The sequence below is a fragment of the Pholis gunnellus genome (assembly GCF_910591455.1).
Source record: "Pholis gunnellus genome assembly, chromosome: 23".
Lineage (NCBI taxonomy): Eukaryota > Metazoa > Chordata > Actinopteri > Perciformes > Pholidae > Pholis > Pholis gunnellus.
In genome coordinates this window covers 1150794-1170838 of record NC_136550.1, presented here as the reverse complement: position 1 = coordinate 1170838, position 20045 = coordinate 1150794, and the positions used below count along the sequence as shown (strand labels likewise).

The window sequence follows — 20045 nt, the reverse complement described above, 5'->3', positions numbered from 1 at the left end:
GCAGAATGTGTGTTTGTGAGTGTGATCATTTCACATCATGCCTCATCTTAGACAGGAACTGATTTTTTTATGAAGTGAAGTAGAGAAATTAGGATTTTGAACCAAACTGGGCTGCTTTCCCTGAAAGGAATCTCTTGATTTATGCTCAATCAGCTAAAAATGATTTTTAAGACAATCTAATTCCTCAAATGACGAGACTGAACTTTGAACATTTAAAACGTGTTTTCTTTGAGCATTATAAAATCTAAAATGTTTCTTCTTACTGAGATACTTTTAGGAAAACTAGTCCAGAGTTGAAGTGTGATGAGACGTGTTTTAATGCCAACAATGATCTGTGATGTGATGTGTGTCGATATGAAACATGTACGTTTGTTGGGATCAGGGTTCGTCCTGGTTCGGTTTGGAGAAGCGATGCGTTCAACTGTGAAAATAAAAACTGATGCTGTGGCGTCACGTTAACCTGGTCGTCTGTTTGACTGTCATTACATCGTGTTAAACGTTTAGCACAAGAACAACTGGAGCAGAATATTGGGTCAATGTTACCTCTTAAAGCTTTTCCTTTTGGAATTATAGAGGAAGTCGCTCTGCAGATTCATATTTTAGATTCAACATAAGAGCTCATAAAGTAAAGAAAATATCACTTTTGTTCAATTACTTCCTTATTTTCTCCGTTGCTTCCTCTTTCCTTTTTTCTGTTTGTCAATTTACCAGAATTTTGCATCACTGATAGCCCCTCCCTTATCTCAAAACACAAGAGTCCACCTCTGACGGTTTATGTCCTGGTTTCCCTGCACCTTTCCACACATGCGGATCAGCTGACAGTTATGTAACAAAGAAAAAGGGGTTTGGCTTCCTGTGAGCTGCTGTTATTTGGCTGCCAGCAGCATGAAAACGACACTCCTTGTTCTGTCGAAGAAGGTGAAATGGCGCAGCGAGCCCATCGAGCAGACGAGGTGCAATTCTGCTGTTCCGTCTGTCTGGATCTACTGAAGGATCCGGTGACTCTTCCCTGTGGACACAACTACTGCGTGAGCTGCGTTACAACCTCGTGGGACGAGGAAGACCAGAAGAAACTCCTCAGCTGCCCTCAGTGCCGACAGACCTTCGGCCCGAGGCCGGCGCTGGCGAAGAACTCCTTGTTGGCCGAGTTGGTGGAGGAGCTGAAGGAGACCGGACTCCGAGCCGCTCCGGCCGATCGCCGCTACGCCGGACCTGAAGATGTGGCCTGTGACGTCTGCGCTGGGAGGAAACTGAAAGCCTTCAAGTCCTGTCTGGTTTGTTTGGCCTCTTACTGCGAGCAACACCTCCAGCCTCACTACGACTCTCCTGCTTTTAAAAAGCACACACTTGTCGAGGCCTCCGCCAACCTCCGGGAGAACATCTGCCCTCGTCACGACGAGGCGATGAAGATGTTCTGCCGCACCGATCGGCAGTCTGTCTGTTATCTCTGCTCTGTGGATGAACACAAAAGCCACGACACGGTCTTGGCCGCAACAGAACGGACCGAGAAGCAGGAGGAGCTCGATAGGAGTCGGCAGAGGATCCAGCAGATAATCCAGCTGCTCCAGATGGATGTGAAGTCGATGCAGCAAGAGGTCGAGGACATCAATCGCTTTGCTGATGAAGCTGTGGTGGACGGCGAGAGGATCTTTACCGAAATGATCAGTTTCATGAACAAAAGAATCTCTGATGTGAAGAAGGCGATCAGATCTCATCAGAAATCCAACGTGAGTCGAGTGAAAGAGCTTCAGGAGAAGCTGGAGCAGGACGTCGCCGAGCTGAAGAGGAAAGACGCCGAGCTGGAGCAGCTCTCACGCACAGACGACAACGCCCACTTTCTTAAAAGTTACCCCTCGCTGTCACAACGTACCGAGCCTCCGTACTTAATGCAACCTTACTTTGAACGCCTGGGGTTCTTTGAAGAAGTAATGGCCGCCGCTACAGCAACCAGACCAAAAATGCAGACCGTCCTCACTGAGAATTGGCCCGTTCCAGAGATCAGTGAACGAGACGAGATGTTACAATATTTCCAGGAAATCACGCTGGATCCAAACACAGCAAACTCTTCTCTGGTTTTATCAAAGAACAACAGAAAAATAACACGTAACGGCAAACATATTCCGTATTCTAAACATCCAGACGGATTCACCTTCAGAACTCAGGTCTTCAGTACAGAGGAGCTGACTGGACGTTGCTACTGGGAGGTGGAGATGAGCGGACACGCTGTAGTAGAGGTCGCTTACAAGAGGACATTGATGGACATTGATGAAGGTGCATTTTACAAGTCTTGGGCATTATTTTGTCGCGATGGTTTTACCTTCAAGCAAGACGAATACTATGTCATCATCTCAGCTCCTCGGTCCTCCAGAGTAGGAGTGTTCTTGGATCACAGAGCAGGGTTTCTGTCCTTCTACAGCGTCTCTGAAACCTCGACTCTCCTCCACAGAGTCCGGACCACGTTCACCGAGCAGCTCTATGCCGGACTCTGGCTCGGTTCTACAGGAGACACGGCTGAGTTCTGTTCACTCAAGTAGACAAAGACCTTCTGTGCGTTAGGATGAAATTATGAATCAATAACTTGTTAAATCTGTTCACTTCCTGTGTATAACTTCATATTACTGTAGAGTCCTCTGGAATATTGCAAAGCTTCTACTGATGTGATTTATTGAGTTTAGAAGAAGTAACAAGAACATTTAATCAACTAAAGGATGTTTTCTTTTGATGCAACGTTAGCGAGAACGATGACGAAAATGTGAAAAGTGTTAAAAGTCTCATTCTTCTAATCTTAGACGTATTTACATGAAGTAAGCAGTAGAACTGCTGCATAATTAAAGCACAAACCCAAACAAACTTGACCTACTTTAACGGACATAAACATGACGACAAATACAACATTCAACGATATAAATCAGAGACTGAAAAATGATTTGAAGTGTTTTGTTCTCTCGGGTGTAATTTTAACAGTTAATCTTCTTTTAAACATGTTATCAGAGACCTGAAACAAATCAGCTGATGAAAGAAAGAAAAAATAGACAAATTTAACTATTATTGAAATGTCTGAAAGTTTTATTTGTTAAAAAGTTGGAATGTTTGGTTATACATAAAATATGTCTCACAAAGTAAAATCTCTCTCGTTGTGCGTCTCTCACTACACTACGCTGCTGCGACAGCATTAAAGAAGACAGATTTATATTTACACAGAAACAAATCAGTTTCACTCATTGATGGATAAAAGCAGGAAATACAGATCTCTAATAATTTAAATGTACTAATATATATATATATATATATATATATATATATATTTATATTCATGTAAAATAAACTAAAAAGCTGCTGTAGTAAATTAAAATCTTTTCTTTTGCTCATTAACTAAATATAAACGTCTTCACTCGTGTGCAGAAGAAAGTTCATGAACCAAACACCATCGATCACACGTCTACTGATCAATGAGACGGTTTATTTATTGTTTCTTTATCTCCAGAATAAAAGCAGCAGCTTGAATCTGCCTCCTCAGTCTGGAGGAAGAGGAAGAGGAGGAAGAGGAAATGAGCTCTTTGTAAAGACGCTGAGCGGCAGGAATGAGAGTAAAACGTTCGTTTAATCAGAGAAATTCATCCTCCAAGTTCCATCTTTAACACAAACACTGATACGAGTTCATTCAGTCTGGAGATGTTTTTAGATGTTTCTACACGTTAAGAAAGAAGAAGCTACAGAACTTTATTCATCATTTACACAACTTACACAAAACCGTCATTAAAACAGTTTGTGAGTTTTGTATTTATGGACGTTTATGTTTCATGACGACGTCTTTAAGTAGGATTTATAAAGCTTGTTTTTAAAATCTCAATAAACATCGTCACAATAAGCGTTTTGCTGCTTTAGTGTCAAGCTTCAGCTGCACGTTTACTTTAAACATCGTGAATCAGTTTGGAGATGAGATGAGACGCTTTAGTGTTGTGTAAAATGATCCGGGTCAAAGGTCAGAGCTTAGTGATCATAAAACACTTCTTGTGCAACAATAAGGAGCTTCTATAAATAGCTCCGCGAGACTAAAGACGCTCACGGTTCATCAGAACCAAACGTCTGAAAGACTTCTAGTGGCGACGCGACACATCTGATGTTCATGTCCCACCATCAGGATCAAAGTCTCTGAAGGTTTGAAGTTTAAAAAGTATCCGACACATAAAACATGTTAAAAAGCCGTCGGTAGAGCTTTCTATAGCACGTCTGTGATACATAAACATTATAATGCATCATAATCTGCTCACAGCACTGTTTCCATGCATTGATATTCATCAACGCTACACACCAGAGCATCAGGATCATAAACTATAACGTGATTATGAGTTATTATAAGTTATTATAAGTGGTCATTGTTGGTTTGATTCCAGTAAAGTGAAAATATTAAATCTATGAAAGAATAAGAAACCAAATGTGATACAATTATAAAAGACAAAGTGTTGTTATTGTTGTAAAGCATTGTGTTTGTGAGTATAATCAAACAGCTGGAAGCAGATATTAACGCACTAAACGTGTGTTTTAATGCGTCACAGACGTGAGAGGAAGTGTTCCAGAGAAGCTCCTCAGAGCAGAGCCTTTAGAACCTTTAGAACCTTTAGAACCGGTGTAGGTTCCACTGCTCACTGGTTCTTCAGCACTAATGAACCGAGGACGAGTCGGTGAAAGACAAACTTTAGTGCAGCAGCTCAGAGAGCGACGATCCGATCACAACTCAGAGCTCCAGTTTATACTTTAGTGACAAAAAAAAAGCAGATTTTGTTTCATTAAAAAATGTCTGAAACATTGAAACTCTGGACTTCAGTGAACGCATCACTCAGAGGAGCTGCAGAGACTAAAATAGAAGAAGAAGAAGAAGAAGTTTTCTCCTCATTAGACGTTTTCCTCATCAGAGAAGTGAAATGTAGTTTTTAGGAACAATCCCACGCCTCCCGCCTACAACTCCCAGAATCCACTGCTCATCCACAAACTCCACCTGCGTTATGGCGTCACCGACCTGCAGGAGGAAGAGGAGGAGACGAGAAGGAAGAGAAGAAGAGAAGGAGGAAGAGAAGAGAAGAGAATAAGAGAAGAAGAGAGGAAGAGGAGAAGACAAAAACAATGAGAAAAGAACATGAACTGGTCTAAATAAATATTAAACATAAACAAACATCCCACACACACACACACACACACACACACACACACACACACACACACACACACACACACACACACACACACACACACACACACACACACACACACACACACATACACACACACACACCTTTAAAGTGAGCTCATCTTCGCTCTCTGCTGTGAAGTCAAACTTGGCCACTCCTTTAACCGCCGACTGCTGGTCTGTGATTGGCTGAGCTGGAAACAGGAAGAGAAGTTTTTATCCTTTAAAGTTTATTCACTTTTACTGAAATAACACTTTCACTGCAGGAGAGTATACAATACTGTGTGTGTGTGTGTGTGTGTGTGTGTGTGTGTGTGTGTGTGTGTGTGTGTGTGTGTGTGTGTGTGTGTGTGTGTGTGTGTGTGTGTGTGTGTTACCCTGGCAGGCCTGTGTGAAGGCAGCAGGGTAGATGCCCTCCCTCCCCTCCACTCTTCCTCTCCTCCACTGGGCGTCGATGTGCTCCGTCACCCTGATGATCGCCCCCTTGTGGAAGGAAAGGTCGTCTGCAGTCTGACCGGGGAAGTCGAACAGAGCCTCAGCCCACTGCGCCTCCTGCTCCTCCTGCGCCTCCTGCGCCTCCTGCTCCTGCTCCTCCTGCGCCTCCTGCAGGAGCACGAGTATGAAGATCAACGTATAACTAACAGAGAAAGAACGTGACTATAAAAAACACAATGAGACTAGAAAGACAATCTCTTGTTATCTTTATTGAAAACAACTTCAGACAATAATGAAGCTCTCTCACTCACACACACACACACACACACACACACACACACACACACACACACACACACACACACACACACACACACACACACACACACACACACACACACACACACACACACACACACACACCTCTGAGTCGGGGTCCTGTGAGGTCTTTGGTGCTGTTGAGACAAAATGTTTCCTTCTTCAATGTTTATTCCGCTGCATGATTTCTATTGTTCATGATGTTGACTCTTATGAAGACATTGTTGCTTTTAATATTAATCACATCTATACGTCTCTTTCTATAGTTTTATATCATTCGAGGTGAAACCATCTTTCTGCTCACCGGTACTTTCTGTAACCGAGTTCTCTGTTGACGTTGGTTTTCCGTCTGGCGATGACGATGATGATGATGAAGACGACGACACCGCCGCCGGCGCCGGCGGCTCCAGCACCTCGGCGAAGTTGAGCGGGAACACTCCGACCCGCCCGTGGATCTGGCCCCGCCCCCACTCCTGCCCGATGAGCTCCAGGAGGGCGATGACGTCGCCCTGAGAGAAGGTGAGCTCGTCGTCCTCCTCGCCCTCGTAGTCGAACAAGGCGACGCAGCGAGGACCGCTGCACACACACACGCACACACACTGTTAAACACACACACACACACACACACACACACACACTGTTAAACACACACACACACACACACACACACACACACATACACACACACACACAAACAGCTGTTTGTATGGATGAGTCTTTGAGCGTCTGACCTGACAGCAGGAGGGTCGGGCTGCTCTTTGGGCTCAGAGGGCTGAACAGGAAGAATGGACTGAAAACAAAAACACAGAGAAATAAAAAGGTTTACTCGTGTTTTATTATATTAGTATACTTAATTAAGTTAATACTTAACTTAGTATACTTACTTAATGGCAGAAAACACAACATTTAAATGAGCAGGAAGTTAATTATCGGCAGCTCCGCGTTGTCTACAGTCTGTTCGGGTACCTGTGCGTCTGATAGGCCGAGGCCCCCCAAGGAGGCTTTTGATTGGCCGTCCTGATCTGGGGCGGGCTCTGGTCGGGGGTCCAGGTCCAGGAGACTCTGTGACGGGTCGATGACGGCGGTCTGACTCCTCCCTTCACCCGATTGGTGCTCCGAGGGACTCGGGTCGTCCAGGACGATCAGGACTTCCTGTTTCTGAGACAACATGAAGAAAATGAAGAGAATGTCTATGACGGCGTGTGTGTGTGTGTGTGTGTGTGTGTGTGTGTGTGTGTGTGTGTGTGTGTGTGTGTGTGTGTGTGTGTGTGTGTGTGTGTGTGTGTGTGTGTGTGTGTGTGTGTGTGTGTGTGTGTGTGTGTGTGTGTGTGTGTTCATACCACGTAGCTGGTATAGAGCGGGTGTCCAGGTTTAGGGCGGGGGGGCAGAGGCGGTCCTCTCTTTGACGCCCGTGGAGGCTGCGTCTGATTGGCCGGTACAGGAGAAGGGGGCGTCGTCGTGGTTTGCGAAGGCGACGACCGGCCGGCCGGCGAGGACACGGAGGGGGCGGGGCTTGTTCTGGACGGAGGAGGCGGAGTCGTCTGGTTGGCCGAGGACGCGGAGCCGACAACGGCCGGAGGCGGCGGTCGCCCCGGGCTGGATTTGATTGGAGGAGGACGAAGGGGGAGGAGCTTCGCGCTGGAAGGTCTGGAGAGGAAGAGGCAGAATGAGTTTTTTTTAACCCTTTGACTTCCCTTAGTTTCTGTTAAAGATCAGGTCTCTCAGTTACCGTGGAGGCAGAGGAGGGTCTGAGGGGTTCTGGGTTGGAGGGGTGGGTTCTGGTCTGGTCTGGATCACGGGGCCTTTCCTGAGGGCCGGAGCCGGAGCCGAGGGTCTGGGCGCCGGTGACGCGGCGGCGGCGGCTGTAGGTTTGGACGGGACTGCCGGGTTGGGATCCGGAGGCGTCGGCGGCGAGGCTCCGGCGGGTTTGGGGGCCAGATTAGGAGCTGGAGGTTTGAGAGCAGAAGACAAACTGTGTTCTCTCATTCTAAACATTCAGGATGATCCTCACAGATTAAATGACATAATATTAGTCAGAGCACCTTTAGCGTGCTAAGCTAACAGAAACACCTCTTGTGTTTATGTTACAGAAAGGTCAAACGTTTGGATATCATATCACACACTTCACAGCTTCTTTAAAACTGAAGGTAACAAACATTGTGCACACACACACACACACACACACACACACACACACACACACACACACACACACACACACACACACACACACACACACACACACTTCTCTTGAGACACAACAGAGAGCACCGACTGTAAACTTCCTGGTTTATGGAGCAGCCAATAAGAAGCCTGGAGAGTTGCATAATGAGAATTCTCTGTCCAGCTGACCAATCACGAGGCTTGGCTGAAGATAACACAAACACACACACACACACACACACACACACACACACACACGTAGAAATCACACAGCACTAACAAACAGAGGAGGCTTCTTCTTCTTCTCACACAATCGCTGCATTTTTCTTTCACAAGCTTTGGATTGAATACAAGAACCCCCCCCCTGTTACACACACATAATGAGCAAGTTCTGCGTCTCTAAGCTCTCAAACGATCCATTGTACTAAAGCCCCCCCCCCACACACACACACACACACCACACACATACACACAGACCACACACACACACACACCCTTACCGCTGGCTCTGCGCGGTGACGTCAGCGCTGCTGGTTTGGTCGGGACTCCTGGACGAACACTTCCTACTTTCACTGAAACAAAGAAATCATGAAAAAAGTCAAATATAAAAAGTTAAATGATGATTTAAAAAGAACAATAACATGTTTTGTTCTTTGTTCTGGTGCTACACGGCTCACTGACTACAGAACAGGAAGCTAACCGCTGCACACGCTTAACAGTCGTATAAAGACTTCAGCGTCTCTTAGCTCACAATTCATTTTTACTGAATGGAGCTTGAACGCATCACGATGTAACTCAACCTGCGCTAGTGCTAAGCTAACTCAAGGTCTAGTTTCCGTATCGACCTGCAGCCTGTAATCAGGTCTGAGGTTCAGGGAACGGCTGAACTCTTTATCAGCAGCTTCTCTCTGTTATCTGCTGGACGAGCTGTGAGTGACGAGCGGCACGCTTCAGCCAAACCTCAGGTCAATGTTAGTGAAACAGAGGAAGAGGAGGAGGAAGAGGAGGTCACCAGCTGAGGCTTTAAAGGGACGTTCAGTCCAAACCCAGCTGCACTGAGAGCAGATTAACACCAGCGTGTCTCACAAAGACGTAATAACCTTTTACACATCACACAGCCTACATTTAATGAGTACACTTAGTGTACACATGTAGATCAACAAAAGAACAAATATACATATTTAAGAACGGAGGAGTCTGTTTTTCTGCTCATTGACTCATCTCTAGATTTAGAGTTTGAGGTCCTGTTGCCAGTAAAAACACGTCTGTCATTTATTATGAGTCACTCTGTTTAGCAGCAGAAAGTCTTAAATGTGGAGCAACACGGAAACACATGTGGAAACCCTTTGTGGCTCCAGCTGCTGTTGGAGCATCATTGTTGTTGTAGTTCCCACCCGCTGCCTGCAGAGGGCAGTGAAGACAGAAACACACTCACCGGTCTGGTTTGCGTTGTCCAGCGTCTCGTCCGGGCCGCCGACCTCCACAGAGGGTCTCGGGGGCAGAGTCGGGGTGTCGCGCCCAGCTGTGGCGCTCCTTTCCCGGTGTGGAGCTCCTAGGCTGGCCCTGGGGGCGACCGGAGGTCTGGGCGGAGGTTTGGCGTTGGCCGGCTCACTGACGGAGGAGGCGAGCTTGGGCGGAGCGGGTCTGGGGGCCGGGACGGGGGCGGAGCTCCCAGACTGGAGGAGGGGGTCCGTGGCGGACTGGGGTTTTGGTGCCACCGAGGGTTTCTCTGCGGTCTTGCAGGGCCCCGAAGCCGGAGCGGATTTCGGCGGAACCGTCGGTTCGGTCGCAGTTTGAGCCTCGGCGCGACTCGAGTCCGTCGAACTGCCGTCCTCCCAGAATCCCTTGCTGGACGGTTTGGGTGCTTGTGAAAGGTTTTTAGGTTTCGGGGCGACGGCGGGCGGGACGGATTTGGCCGGCTGCCCCTGAAGACGAGGGCGCGGCCGAGGTTCGGGTCTCTTTGCGACGACAAAGTCGGCGTCGCCGCCATCTCCGCCGCTCCCGTCGGCCCCCTGCTGCTGCTGCTGCTCGAAGGCTTGTATCCTCGCCTTCAGAGTCGCCATGTCGTCGTCCTCGTCCTCGCTCTCCGATTGGCTGTCCTCACCGCTGTCGCTGCGGCGGTCGGGGAATCCCCAGTCGTCGTCGCCGAAGGCCTCGAGCAGCTCCTGGAGGTACGTCCCCCGACCCGCTTCCTGGTCGGCGGTAGCTCCCGCGCGGGCGGCCAGCAGCAGCGTCGCCGCGCCGTCCTCGCGCAGCTTCACCAGAGTCTGAACCCTGACGTCGCCGTCGACGGGCCGAGCGTCGAGCCGGGTGCGGGGGCGGGGCCTGGGGCGCTCCGACGGGACGCGGGAGGAAGCGGCCGGAGGGGTTGCCACGTCAACGGCGGCGAAAGACGGATCCCATCGGTCGGTCTGAGCGCCGGAGGTCGAGGTCAGAGGCGGGCAGAGTTCGGCGAGGAGGTCCGGCGACGATCGGCTGGCCGCGACGGTGATGTCATCAACGTGAGACGGTCTGGGAGGGCGCGGCGGTCTCACCGGTTTTCTCGCTGAACACAAAAACACACAAATATTTACAATAAATAAATGAAGAACTGAACTAAACGAGGAGCTTCGCTCTCACCAGGAGAGGCCTCGGGGTCGGGGGCCGGTCCCGGGTCGGTCTGGGTGGCGATCGTTATTGAAGACGCCGGACGTGGCGAGGAAGAGGAGGAGCAGGAGGACGGAGGAGGAGGAAGGAGAACCTGCTCCTGGGTCTTCTCTCTGATCACCTCCTCGTAGGACGGAGGAGGCTGAGGAGGAGCAGACAATATGATGTCACAACAAACTCATTTCAGCACATAATTAGTAGAACATCTGGTGCGTTACCTGTACAGACGGGGGGATCGTGGGTCCCCAGATCTGCGCCGCGGGAGGAGGGGGAGGCGGGAATCCTGCCGACGCTCCGGGGAACCAGGAAGTGGACGACAGCGGCTCGGCGGACAGGATGGTGATCTCCGGTCGCCTAGCAACGGGTAACACAGGAAGTCAAACGACAGAGAAAAAAAAACGCACGTTATCGATACGCATCAGCAGAGCGAACGAGGAGATTAACGTGAGGACGCCCGTGTTATTACATCATTATTATTAAATCATCTGGAGACAAAGAGTGTCTTCATGACTCAAATCAGAGAGAATGTGAGGAGGAGGAGGAGGAGGAGGAGGAAGAGGGTTTAAACTCTACGTGAGGACTATTTACTGTAAACATGAGATCACGCTCGCTTGTTGACCACAAACATCGTCTCTCGTTGTTTTCCTGACTCGACAAATGAATTAAAGAGAAAACCTCAAGAGACAACAAAGAGCTGCTGAGGGACGTTCTCTGATGAATTGAAGTGTCTCACCTCCTGTCTCTCTCTCTGTCTCTCTCTCGCTCTCTCTCTCTGTCTCTCTCTCTCTCTCTGGACGGCTCAGAGACAGACGTGGACCTGGTGGAGGCTGAGGACACACAGACAGGAAACAGATGGATTCAAAGCATCACAAAGCGTCTGAGTGTCGCAGAATAAACACAGAATAATAAAGTCATCAATGCAGAAACATGCAGCGTTTATTCAAACCCACAGAGCTTTATTTAAAACCACAGTTAAGCACAAACGTTTAAAACGTAGAATATTGAGACGTGTATAAAATATAAAATCAGCTGGTTGAACAGAAGACTGTGTGGCAGCTGCTGGATTTGAATCACCCAAAAATAATGAATTAGTTTTTCACGAGTTAAAATAAAAAGTAAATTAACTCGTGAATTCCATTTAGTGTCCAACATTTCTTTACCCGCTCTGAAACCTCTGAGCTTCTACCTCGATGTTCCTCTGTCTACATGGAGTCTATCTGCAGACATGAAACAGAAGAACGAAGAAGAAGCAGGAGGAGGAGGAGGAGGAGGAGGAGGAGGAGAAGGAGAAGAAGAATGAGGAGAAGAAGAAGAAGCAGGAGAAGTAGAAGTAGGGGAAGAAGTAGAAGAAGGAGGAGAAGAAGAAGAAGTAGGAGGAGAAGAAGAAGCAGAAGGAGAAGAAGAAGAAGAAGCAGGAGGAGAAGTTGAGGAGGAGGTGGAGGAGGATACTCACTTCTCTTGATGGCTGCTCTGATGGAGGAGAGAGGCCCGTGGCTGCAGAGAGAGAGAGGATGAGAAGAAGGAAACCATGAGTCACTCCTCTCTCCTCGTCCTCAGCTTCTACAGTTTGGATTCTCTGATCATTCCGGGCAACGACAAGTTAAAAAGGTATTTCGTCTGAAGCGCAGGAAGGAGGTCAGAGGGTCACCGGTTCGATCCCCCAAACAGCTGGTGTGTCCTTGAGCAAGGCATCGGGGAGAAAACCCCCGTGTTCTAAAAGGTTGAATGACTCAATGGAGTCCGGTGTGACAGAGAGACACCGCTCCTCTCAATCCTGATGAATTAAACGCGTTTTCATCCAAACTTCTTCCTCTTCAAATAGAAGTAGTTGTTGCTAGGCAGGATAGGAACCATCACACTCACCCAGACGACAGAAGGAGGTCGGACGTCTAAAACTTTTGTCTTTTTAAATCCTCTTTCAGTCCGTTTTCTTTGTCTCTCTCTCTCTCTCTGCCACAGAGCTGCTAACTATGAACAGACACACATGACTCACCGCTGACCAAACACACACACACACACTAAACTCTCTGCTTTACTTTAAACACTGATGGACAGTAAGCTTGCATCCTCGTCTACTGACAGGAGTTGGACATAAACACCAGAAACTCGTGTCTGTTTGTTCATTTTGTGTTTTAGTGAGCGTTTTAAACACCGCCCCTCTTTGCTGATGTAGTTTTTCCGTGTTGGAGCCTTTTTCCTCTCGTTCCCATTACGTCACTTTTAGGCGTGTGTGTGTGTGTGTGTGTGTGTGTGTGTGTGTGTGTGACCAGCGGTCCAGCAGAGAAAGTGAAGGCTTTAGTTCTTCATCGGATGGATAAATCACAAGTTACACACTCATCTTCACCAACGCGTTCATGGTTTGAGGTTCGACAAAAGGTTCCAGAAGTAACTGTGTGAGGAACAGAGAAACATCGTCTTCATAACTGTGTAGAAGAAGAAGAGAAACCGTAGCGACACACAACAACAACCACAGCTGTGAAGAAGAAGAGCGCCGGCCAACAAACACGCACAAAGCACGAAGTTAATGTCTTTAGAAACACGGTGTTTGTCTTTTACAGGACCAACGTGTCTTCATACAGCAGCTCGTATGAAATCAGCCCTCGCTACATGCGTACAGTCTTTAGTCCGGTTCATCTATTGCGATGTTAGCTATTAAGATGAAAAGAAAGCTGAATATGGCTTTTAATATGAAGTGTAAATATCATTTCCTTCTTCAATAAACACTTCTTGTTGAATTGATGAAGGCACTAAATGACCAGCGAGTTCAACATGTCAACCGTACTTTGCTGTTTCATTTTTACAAAATATACAGAAACACGACGTCAGGTCGATAATAACGAGAATAAATATGAAACTAAATGTAAATCAAACACTATTACGCTCTTAAATAGAGTTTAAACACGCTGCTGTTCATTCATTCATTCATCAGGGGATTTTGTGTTTCACAACCTTCTAACAATCCCTGTAGTTTCTCTTGTTACGTCTTAAGTTAAAGTAAGTCAAACTGAGGCTCCGCCCCCTGAGGCTCCGCCTCCTCGTGAACACAAAGTCTCTGAACTCGCTGACTTCTCTCGCTGGTTTCCATGCCAACCGGCCAACAGAGAAAAATACTTGTCGGAGTGAAGAAGAAGAGGAAAGTAGTTCCTGCAGCTCTGAGAGGACACCACACAGAAAATAGTCTCTCTCTCTCTCTCTCTCTCTCTCTCTCTCTCTCTCTCTCTCTCTCTCTCTCTCTCTCTCTCTCTCTAATAAACCAAACCTCCTGGTAACTCTTCCTCATCTAGACGAGGAAGAGGAGTCTCTTACCTGAGACGATGCTCCGGCTTTCTTCTGTCGGGTCGACCTGTGAAGAAGAAGAAGAGAAATAAATGAATAAAAGACGCTCTTTGATGAAACACTGGTGTTTTGGTGCAGAACTAACTAAAGAAGCAGGAACTGCAACAGTCAGGAAACCTACATATAGAATACAAATATCATAAAGGAAATACTACAAAGCAAGTAGAATATGTGTTTTAAGAGAGATACCAGTCCAGATGTGTGAGTGTAACATGACACCTGTGTGTGCGTCCAGCGTTCACACACATGTGTGTTCATTCATGCAGCTCCTGTGACTCACAGGTGACTTCATGTGAGCCCCTCTCTCACATTAACAAAGCTATTTAAACACTGAGGCAGGAAGACATTTGTTAACAGAAACAAGAAACAAACGAGGGTTGGAACTCGTATGAAGAGCGTTGTTTGTTGACGATAAAATCCTGAAGAACTACAAATAAGTTGCAAACACTGAAAACCGTCATTAAGCCGTTGATTCTAGGAAGAACCTCACAAAGAGGATTCATTTGACTGTTTTGCATTAAATACAAGCCTCCACCTCACAGGAAGTGATGTCATTTATGTTTCCAGCTTGTTTAGAATACACAGAAGAAGAACTGAATGTGGTGGTGGAGCACACACAGTAAATAGCGCCACCTACAGGAACTACACCCAAAGACAATCCAAGGAAGGAGGACGTCAACGTCCTGGTCCACTGATTGACAGGTGATCTCTGGGAAATGTGGTTTAGAACGACGATGAGAATCAATGTGTCCTCACCTGAACCTCCAGAGACAGTAAAGGTAGCTTCTAGTTCCTCTCTTCTTGCCTTTTAGCGTCTCCTACCTCCTTTTCCTCGGCTTCTCTTCACACCAAACTGATAACCAGGTCGGCTTCTCTTCCTGCAGCGTCCAGAGAAACTAACTTTACTCGTTTCTAAAGTATAGAGACGTCTTTCTTCTTACTCCACTATCTGTTCTTTTCTGTCTTCTCTCTTTCCTCCACTTTTCTCTCTCTCTCTCTCTTCGTCTCTAAAACTCTAAACTGGACCGCCCATCTGCTCCGTCCAAGCTTCCCGATTGGCCGAGAGCACCCAGGAAGTGAGGCTGTGATTGGCTGCTGTGGGATTCTGCTGCTGTCATCAGGAGAGGTTTTTTTTAACACTTCCAGATGTTTTTTCCTGCCTCAGCTGGAGCTGCGTTCAGACGTGTAAATGCACACGGCAGCAGATTTCTCCTCAGCGCTTGTCATCGGTGTGTGTGTGTGTGTGTGTGTGTGTGTGTGTGTGTGTGTGTGTGTGTGTGTGTGTTTGTGTGTGTGTGTGTGTGTGTGTGTGTGTGGGGGGGGGGGGGGGGGGGGGGGCACGGTTAAACAGTTCATTATTAACATCACTACTGCAGAGACCTGTGCTCTGTTTGTATCAGAAAAACACAAAGATGAATGTTAAAATGTCAGCAACTACGTATTATTATTAGAACTGTCATGGTATTCAGTACTGGAAAGTACTCAAATGTAAGTACTTGTACTGACAGCTTTAACACATATCTTTGTATTAATAATGGATCAAAGGTGACAAACTCCAGCTTTTAGTTTTACGGTCTGTAACGTTACGGTGTTTGTTCTCTCTAACTGCTCTCATCAAACTCAATAAAAAGCTTTGATGAAGTTCTGCTCAGCAGCAAACAGACAACTAGAGAGCAGCTGGAGGACATAGTGGAGCATTTAGAGGAGGAGGAGGCCAAAAACAGAGCAACAAGAGAATATCAGACGAAGAACACGACTACGACTAAGTCTTTTCATCATTGATTGGTCTGTAAAATGACAATCGCATTGCTTTTTACCCAGAAATCATCACCTAAAGATACTTCATCATCACAAACATCTCAGGCTGGTGGGTCACTTCGTGCTGGGGGGCGTGTCCCAAAACCTTTGAGTTTGACTGGCTGAGGAACTCTATCAGTGAAAGACTTTCACCTCCATCTTTCTTCTTTCTTTGACATGTGATTATCTTCACTCTCTCGTTAATAAAAAGCTAAAACTTTGTTTTGAGGTGGTGTTTTTAAGCTGAAGCTAAAAGGAGCCGATGAGGACAAACACTGGAAACAACAAGACTTCAGATGCCACAGAAATGACTCACAGACCGCCTTCAAACCAGAACCACGGAGCTGGAGCGCTGCTCTCAAAACGCAGATCATTTCCAGAGGTTCAGTTCATGCTGAGCCTCCGGATCATTTCCATGATTTACTATTTAATTCCCTGCGTGTTCAGATGAAAAGCACAAATGAGAAACACTGCTGAGGTCAGCTCGTCACGCTCACATGAGTTTCATTACACAACAGATCGGAGAGTTTAAGCCTCTCTCCTCCTGAGAGAGCGGTGGTTGATCAATTAACAGCGTTTTTAACAGCGTTCATCGGGACGTTTGAATGTTCTCCACTTCCCCGTCAGGTCACCTGATCACCTGTCGAGTGAGTCATAACTTCCTGTTTCTTCTTCTTCTGTTAATCAAATACAAATCATGATATCGCAGATTTTCTGGGACATGTTTGCCTTAAATTTGACAGCTGATTTGATTATTGCTCGACAGAAAACAATCGTAACCACAACATTTGACCTGATCGATCCATCACCTTGTATTTGGGTTTGTTGAGTTTCGATTGGTTTAGTTTTCTGTTAAGACGCTAATAAATCTCTCATTCAACTTTTTATTTGTTATTATATTAACAAAGACTAATGTAGGAAAAACTCCGGTAGCTTCACACCATTAATCAGGCTAGCTTGAGAAATGCTAATATAGCAGCTAGCACTAAAGCAGTGGTGTTTTAGAGGTTTATACCTTTAGCTTCTTGCGAATGATGAAAGTTAAACCTCAATGGGTTCCATAAGTAGATGAATTCTCTGGATTTGGAACCATAATGTTATTTATCATCATACTGCTGAACCCTGACGTCATGAAGTATCTCCTTTCAGAGCGGCTATTTACCGAACACAGAAGGACAACGTCAACAGATAAAGGTCTGTCCTGAAGGAACCTCTGTCCTGTTCACCGTGAAACTAGATTTAAAGAATAATTTCAGGTTCTACTGTATTCTCTCGGTTCTAAAGTCTGGACCGAGTGCTCGGTGGTTTGGGGTTCTAGTATCACTTCAAACAGGAGCTGCTTTAGTGTTCAGATGAACCCGGAGGCGGTGGGATTACATCACTCCTCTGGTCTCACACACGTGAAGAGACACGTTGATTAGAACCTGTGTGTGAATGAGACGTAAAGACACTTCAGCCCTCACGGCTGAACGTCCTGGCTCAGGCCTGCACCGCTGCCACCGGGACTCTGTGTGAATTTAAGCCTGCATGTGGGAACTTTGACCCACATCTCCACATGTTCATGCAAGAATTTATGGCTTTGGTTTCCAGCAGACTACACCCACACTCTCACAGTACGACTGGCCTGCAATGTGAATCTTCTATACGTTCATATTCCTGCAATATTCTCTTGATAAATCAATAAAAGTCTACGGATTGTCAAAAGAAAGTAAATTCTGTCCATCGAAACGTGTAAAACCTCAAGTTTGTGTTTTGTTTACCCGAGAGTCCAAAACCTGGAGATATGTATTTACACATCATGAAAATAAGACAAAAAACAACAAATACTCACATTTAAGAAGCTGGAAACGCACAATTCAGCACATTAAACCAGCATGTTACTGGTGTTTCAGCCCAGTCAGCACATTAAAGGGCCACGTTTGTACAAACAGCTGCATCACCATGAGAGATTTAACAGCGATACTACAAATACCACAGAAGAAGAAGAAGAAGTACTGAGGAGGTAGAAGTACCTTTAAGCTCACCGACATGACCACACAAATACTGCAATGCACCACAAAGAAGAAGAGTTCAAGGAGTTTGTGAGCGTCCTGGTTACAATGTATCAGTCGGTTTGTGTTTGCAGTGTTTAGCTCGTGACAGCTTATTGCTCACACACATATTGATACATTGTATCGACGTCACGTGGAAACAGTTTAGAACAGTCGACATAAAGTCACATTTTCTGTTTTTTTTACCTCCGGCGCTCCGTCGAACCACTTGTTCCCTGTTGTCCCTCATCATGTTGTCCTCCTCCTCCTCTGACCGGGCTTCGGCCATTTCTCCTTCCTTCCTTCCTTCCTTCCTTATTTATTCCCACTTTAGGAAAATGGAGCCGGGTCAGAACAGAGACATTATCCTCCTCCTCCTCCTCCTCCTGCTCCTCCTGCTCCTGCTGCTGTTGTATTCGACGCTAACATGCACCAGCACGAGCCTCCGGAGCAAGTTCACCCACAACACACGGCGAAACTTTAAAGCCCCGGAAAACGAGCGTCCCGGGTCGGTTGAACGCTTCGGCTTCACCGTCTACCGGCTCCAGAGACGTTAAACGGGTTAAAATTAAAAACGAGAACTGTCGTAGTGATATTTGTTTTGGAGGCTGAAGAGTTTCTCTCCGAGCTTCCCTGTTTACCCCCCCCCACCACCCGACAACCCGGGTCGCGAGCTCTAGATACGGAGCCGCACGCGCTCCGGCTGCGTGACGTCACCAACTGAAAAAGAAAAGGAGGACAAAACAATTACGACTTCTGCGACTTCCTGAAACAAACCTTTTTTTTTTTTTAACCATTCTTTCTGACTTTAATGCGCATGGCACATACTGTTGTGTGTTTTTATTTATTTATTTTGGATTTAGCCGAAAATCCAGACCCCCATTGAAACACATTTAAACTACTTATCATTATTCATTACAGCATTAAAAACATGCTTTGTTTTTCATCAGTGTTTTTACTATTTTCACCATTTATTTACATTTTAAATGACGTGCTATCTCCCTGGTCTCCACGAGGGGGCGTCGCTGCTGTATTCTGGAGCACTGCGGTGTTTGATGCAATGCATCAACATCAATGCTGTTACTAATAATGAAGATATCTTAAAGAAAAAGAAAAACTAGCATTCAGTATACAAAAAACAAAAACATAAATACAATTAATATAAATGACCAGGACTCAAGTTGTTTAAATATTTAACCCAGTGAAAGTGGAAAATAATAATAATATATAATATATTTATGGCAGTTTTTAATGTAAAGCAGTGAAATATATTGTGAAGAACACATTGGTGGAAGAAGCACTCAGATATGTTACTACACGTAGCAGCACGAGTACAAATCCTGCATTCAAGCGTATACCTCATAAACTACGTTCACATGATGGGGACTCGTCTTGATGTTGGCAACAATTAAAACACATTTTAGAGTAAATTGTTACTGTCTGAATATACTGCAATATCTATGTCATATATATGCTGTAACACAGTAATTTCTCTTTGGGATTCATAACATGTCTATTAATGTATTTATATATATTTGTATCCCGGACCTAAATACAACATCTCTGCAACTGTATTTTATTTTACATTGTAATTATCTACTTTATTGCAGAACTCTATTTTCTTTTTACAAACCTGTATTTTTTACACATCTTAATCAAATTTTTCTATAAAATTATTTTTCATAATCTGAACGTTTAAATGTTTATAAAAATATATATATATATATATATATATATTTTAATCTCTGTTAATATATCTCTTTGTTTTGTTTTTGTAATGACTCTGGGGTATAAATGAATGAATGAATGAATGAATGTAAGTGCAAAGTGAGTAAAACATCCCAGTGTGTGGTGAGAAACAATCATACAATCTATAACTTACTGTTTCATGTATTTAATGGTCTGTTTACATCATTAAAACGGTCAACCCTCTCGCTCACTCTGGGGGGGGGGGGGGGGGGGGGGGGCGTGGTTTCCTGTATATGTGGGCGGGGCCAGACTGTTGCCTAGCAGCGCAGTGATTGACGGCGAGCGGCTTATCGCCTCAGAGAGAGCTGCGGTCAGAAGCGACACGAGCAGCCGGTTTAGAGGAGGAAACCTCGGGACTCACGAACGTCTCCTGCAGCCTAACGGAC

At 45.9% G+C, this 20045-nt stretch overlaps 2 protein-coding genes across 3 annotated transcripts; one reads left to right on the top strand and one right to left on the bottom strand.

The window, feature by feature from the left end:
• Positions 1-923: 923 nt before the first annotated feature.
• On the top strand, positions 924-2534 carry LOC306714518 (E3 ubiquitin/ISG15 ligase TRIM25-like; the record flags this gene model as incomplete). The annotated part of the gene is made up of 1 exon (XM_079184561.1): positions 924-2534. The coding sequence occupies one exon, from the start codon at positions 924-926 to the stop codon at positions 2532-2534; it is 1611 nt and encodes a 536-aa protein (XP_079040687.1).
• A 520-nt stretch (positions 2535-3054) lies between these two features.
• LOC306714372 (uncharacterized protein) lies at positions 3055-18614 on the bottom strand. 2 transcript variants are annotated; one of them, XM_079184390.1, is made up of 17 exons: positions 18118-18614; positions 14054-14090; positions 12201-12241; positions 11481-11574; positions 10966-11101; positions 10721-10889; positions 9537-10646; positions 8602-8673; positions 7668-7884; positions 7279-7585; positions 6905-7096; positions 6670-6728; positions 6243-6514; positions 6044-6075; positions 5563-5788; positions 5291-5379; positions 3055-5017 (listed from the first exon to the last, which is right to left on the bottom strand). In XM_079184390.1, exons 1-17 carry the CDS (start codon positions 18197-18199, stop codon positions 4910-4912), a joined length of 3243 nt encoding a protein of 1080 aa, XP_079040516.1. In that variant the 5' UTR covers positions 18200-18614; the 3' UTR covers positions 3055-4909. The 2 variants fall into 2 exon arrangements, 1 of the variants encoding a protein (XP_079040516.1); XR_013767622.1 differs by lacking the exon at positions 3055-5017 and having other exon boundaries at positions 5295-5379; positions 6243-6537.
• Between the last annotated feature and the right edge of the window lie 1431 nt (positions 18615-20045).

What these genes read in the sequence shown, in the direction of transcription:
- LOC306714372 (XM_079184390.1), bottom strand. Translation starts at nt 18,199, where the DNA reads ATGGCCGAAGCCCGGTCAGAGGAGGAGGAGGACAACATGATGAGGGAC. An exon ending in GGTTCGACGGAGCGCCGGAG is followed by an intron (nt 14,091 to 18,117) that starts GTAAAAAAAACA and finishes TCTTCTTCACAG; the next exon opens with GTCGACCCGACAGAAGAAAG. An exon ending in CCCGACCCTCCTGCTGTCAG is followed by an intron (nt 6,515 to 6,669) that starts GTCAGACGCTCA and finishes GTGTGTGTGCAG; the next exon opens with CGGTCCTCGCTGCGTCGCCT.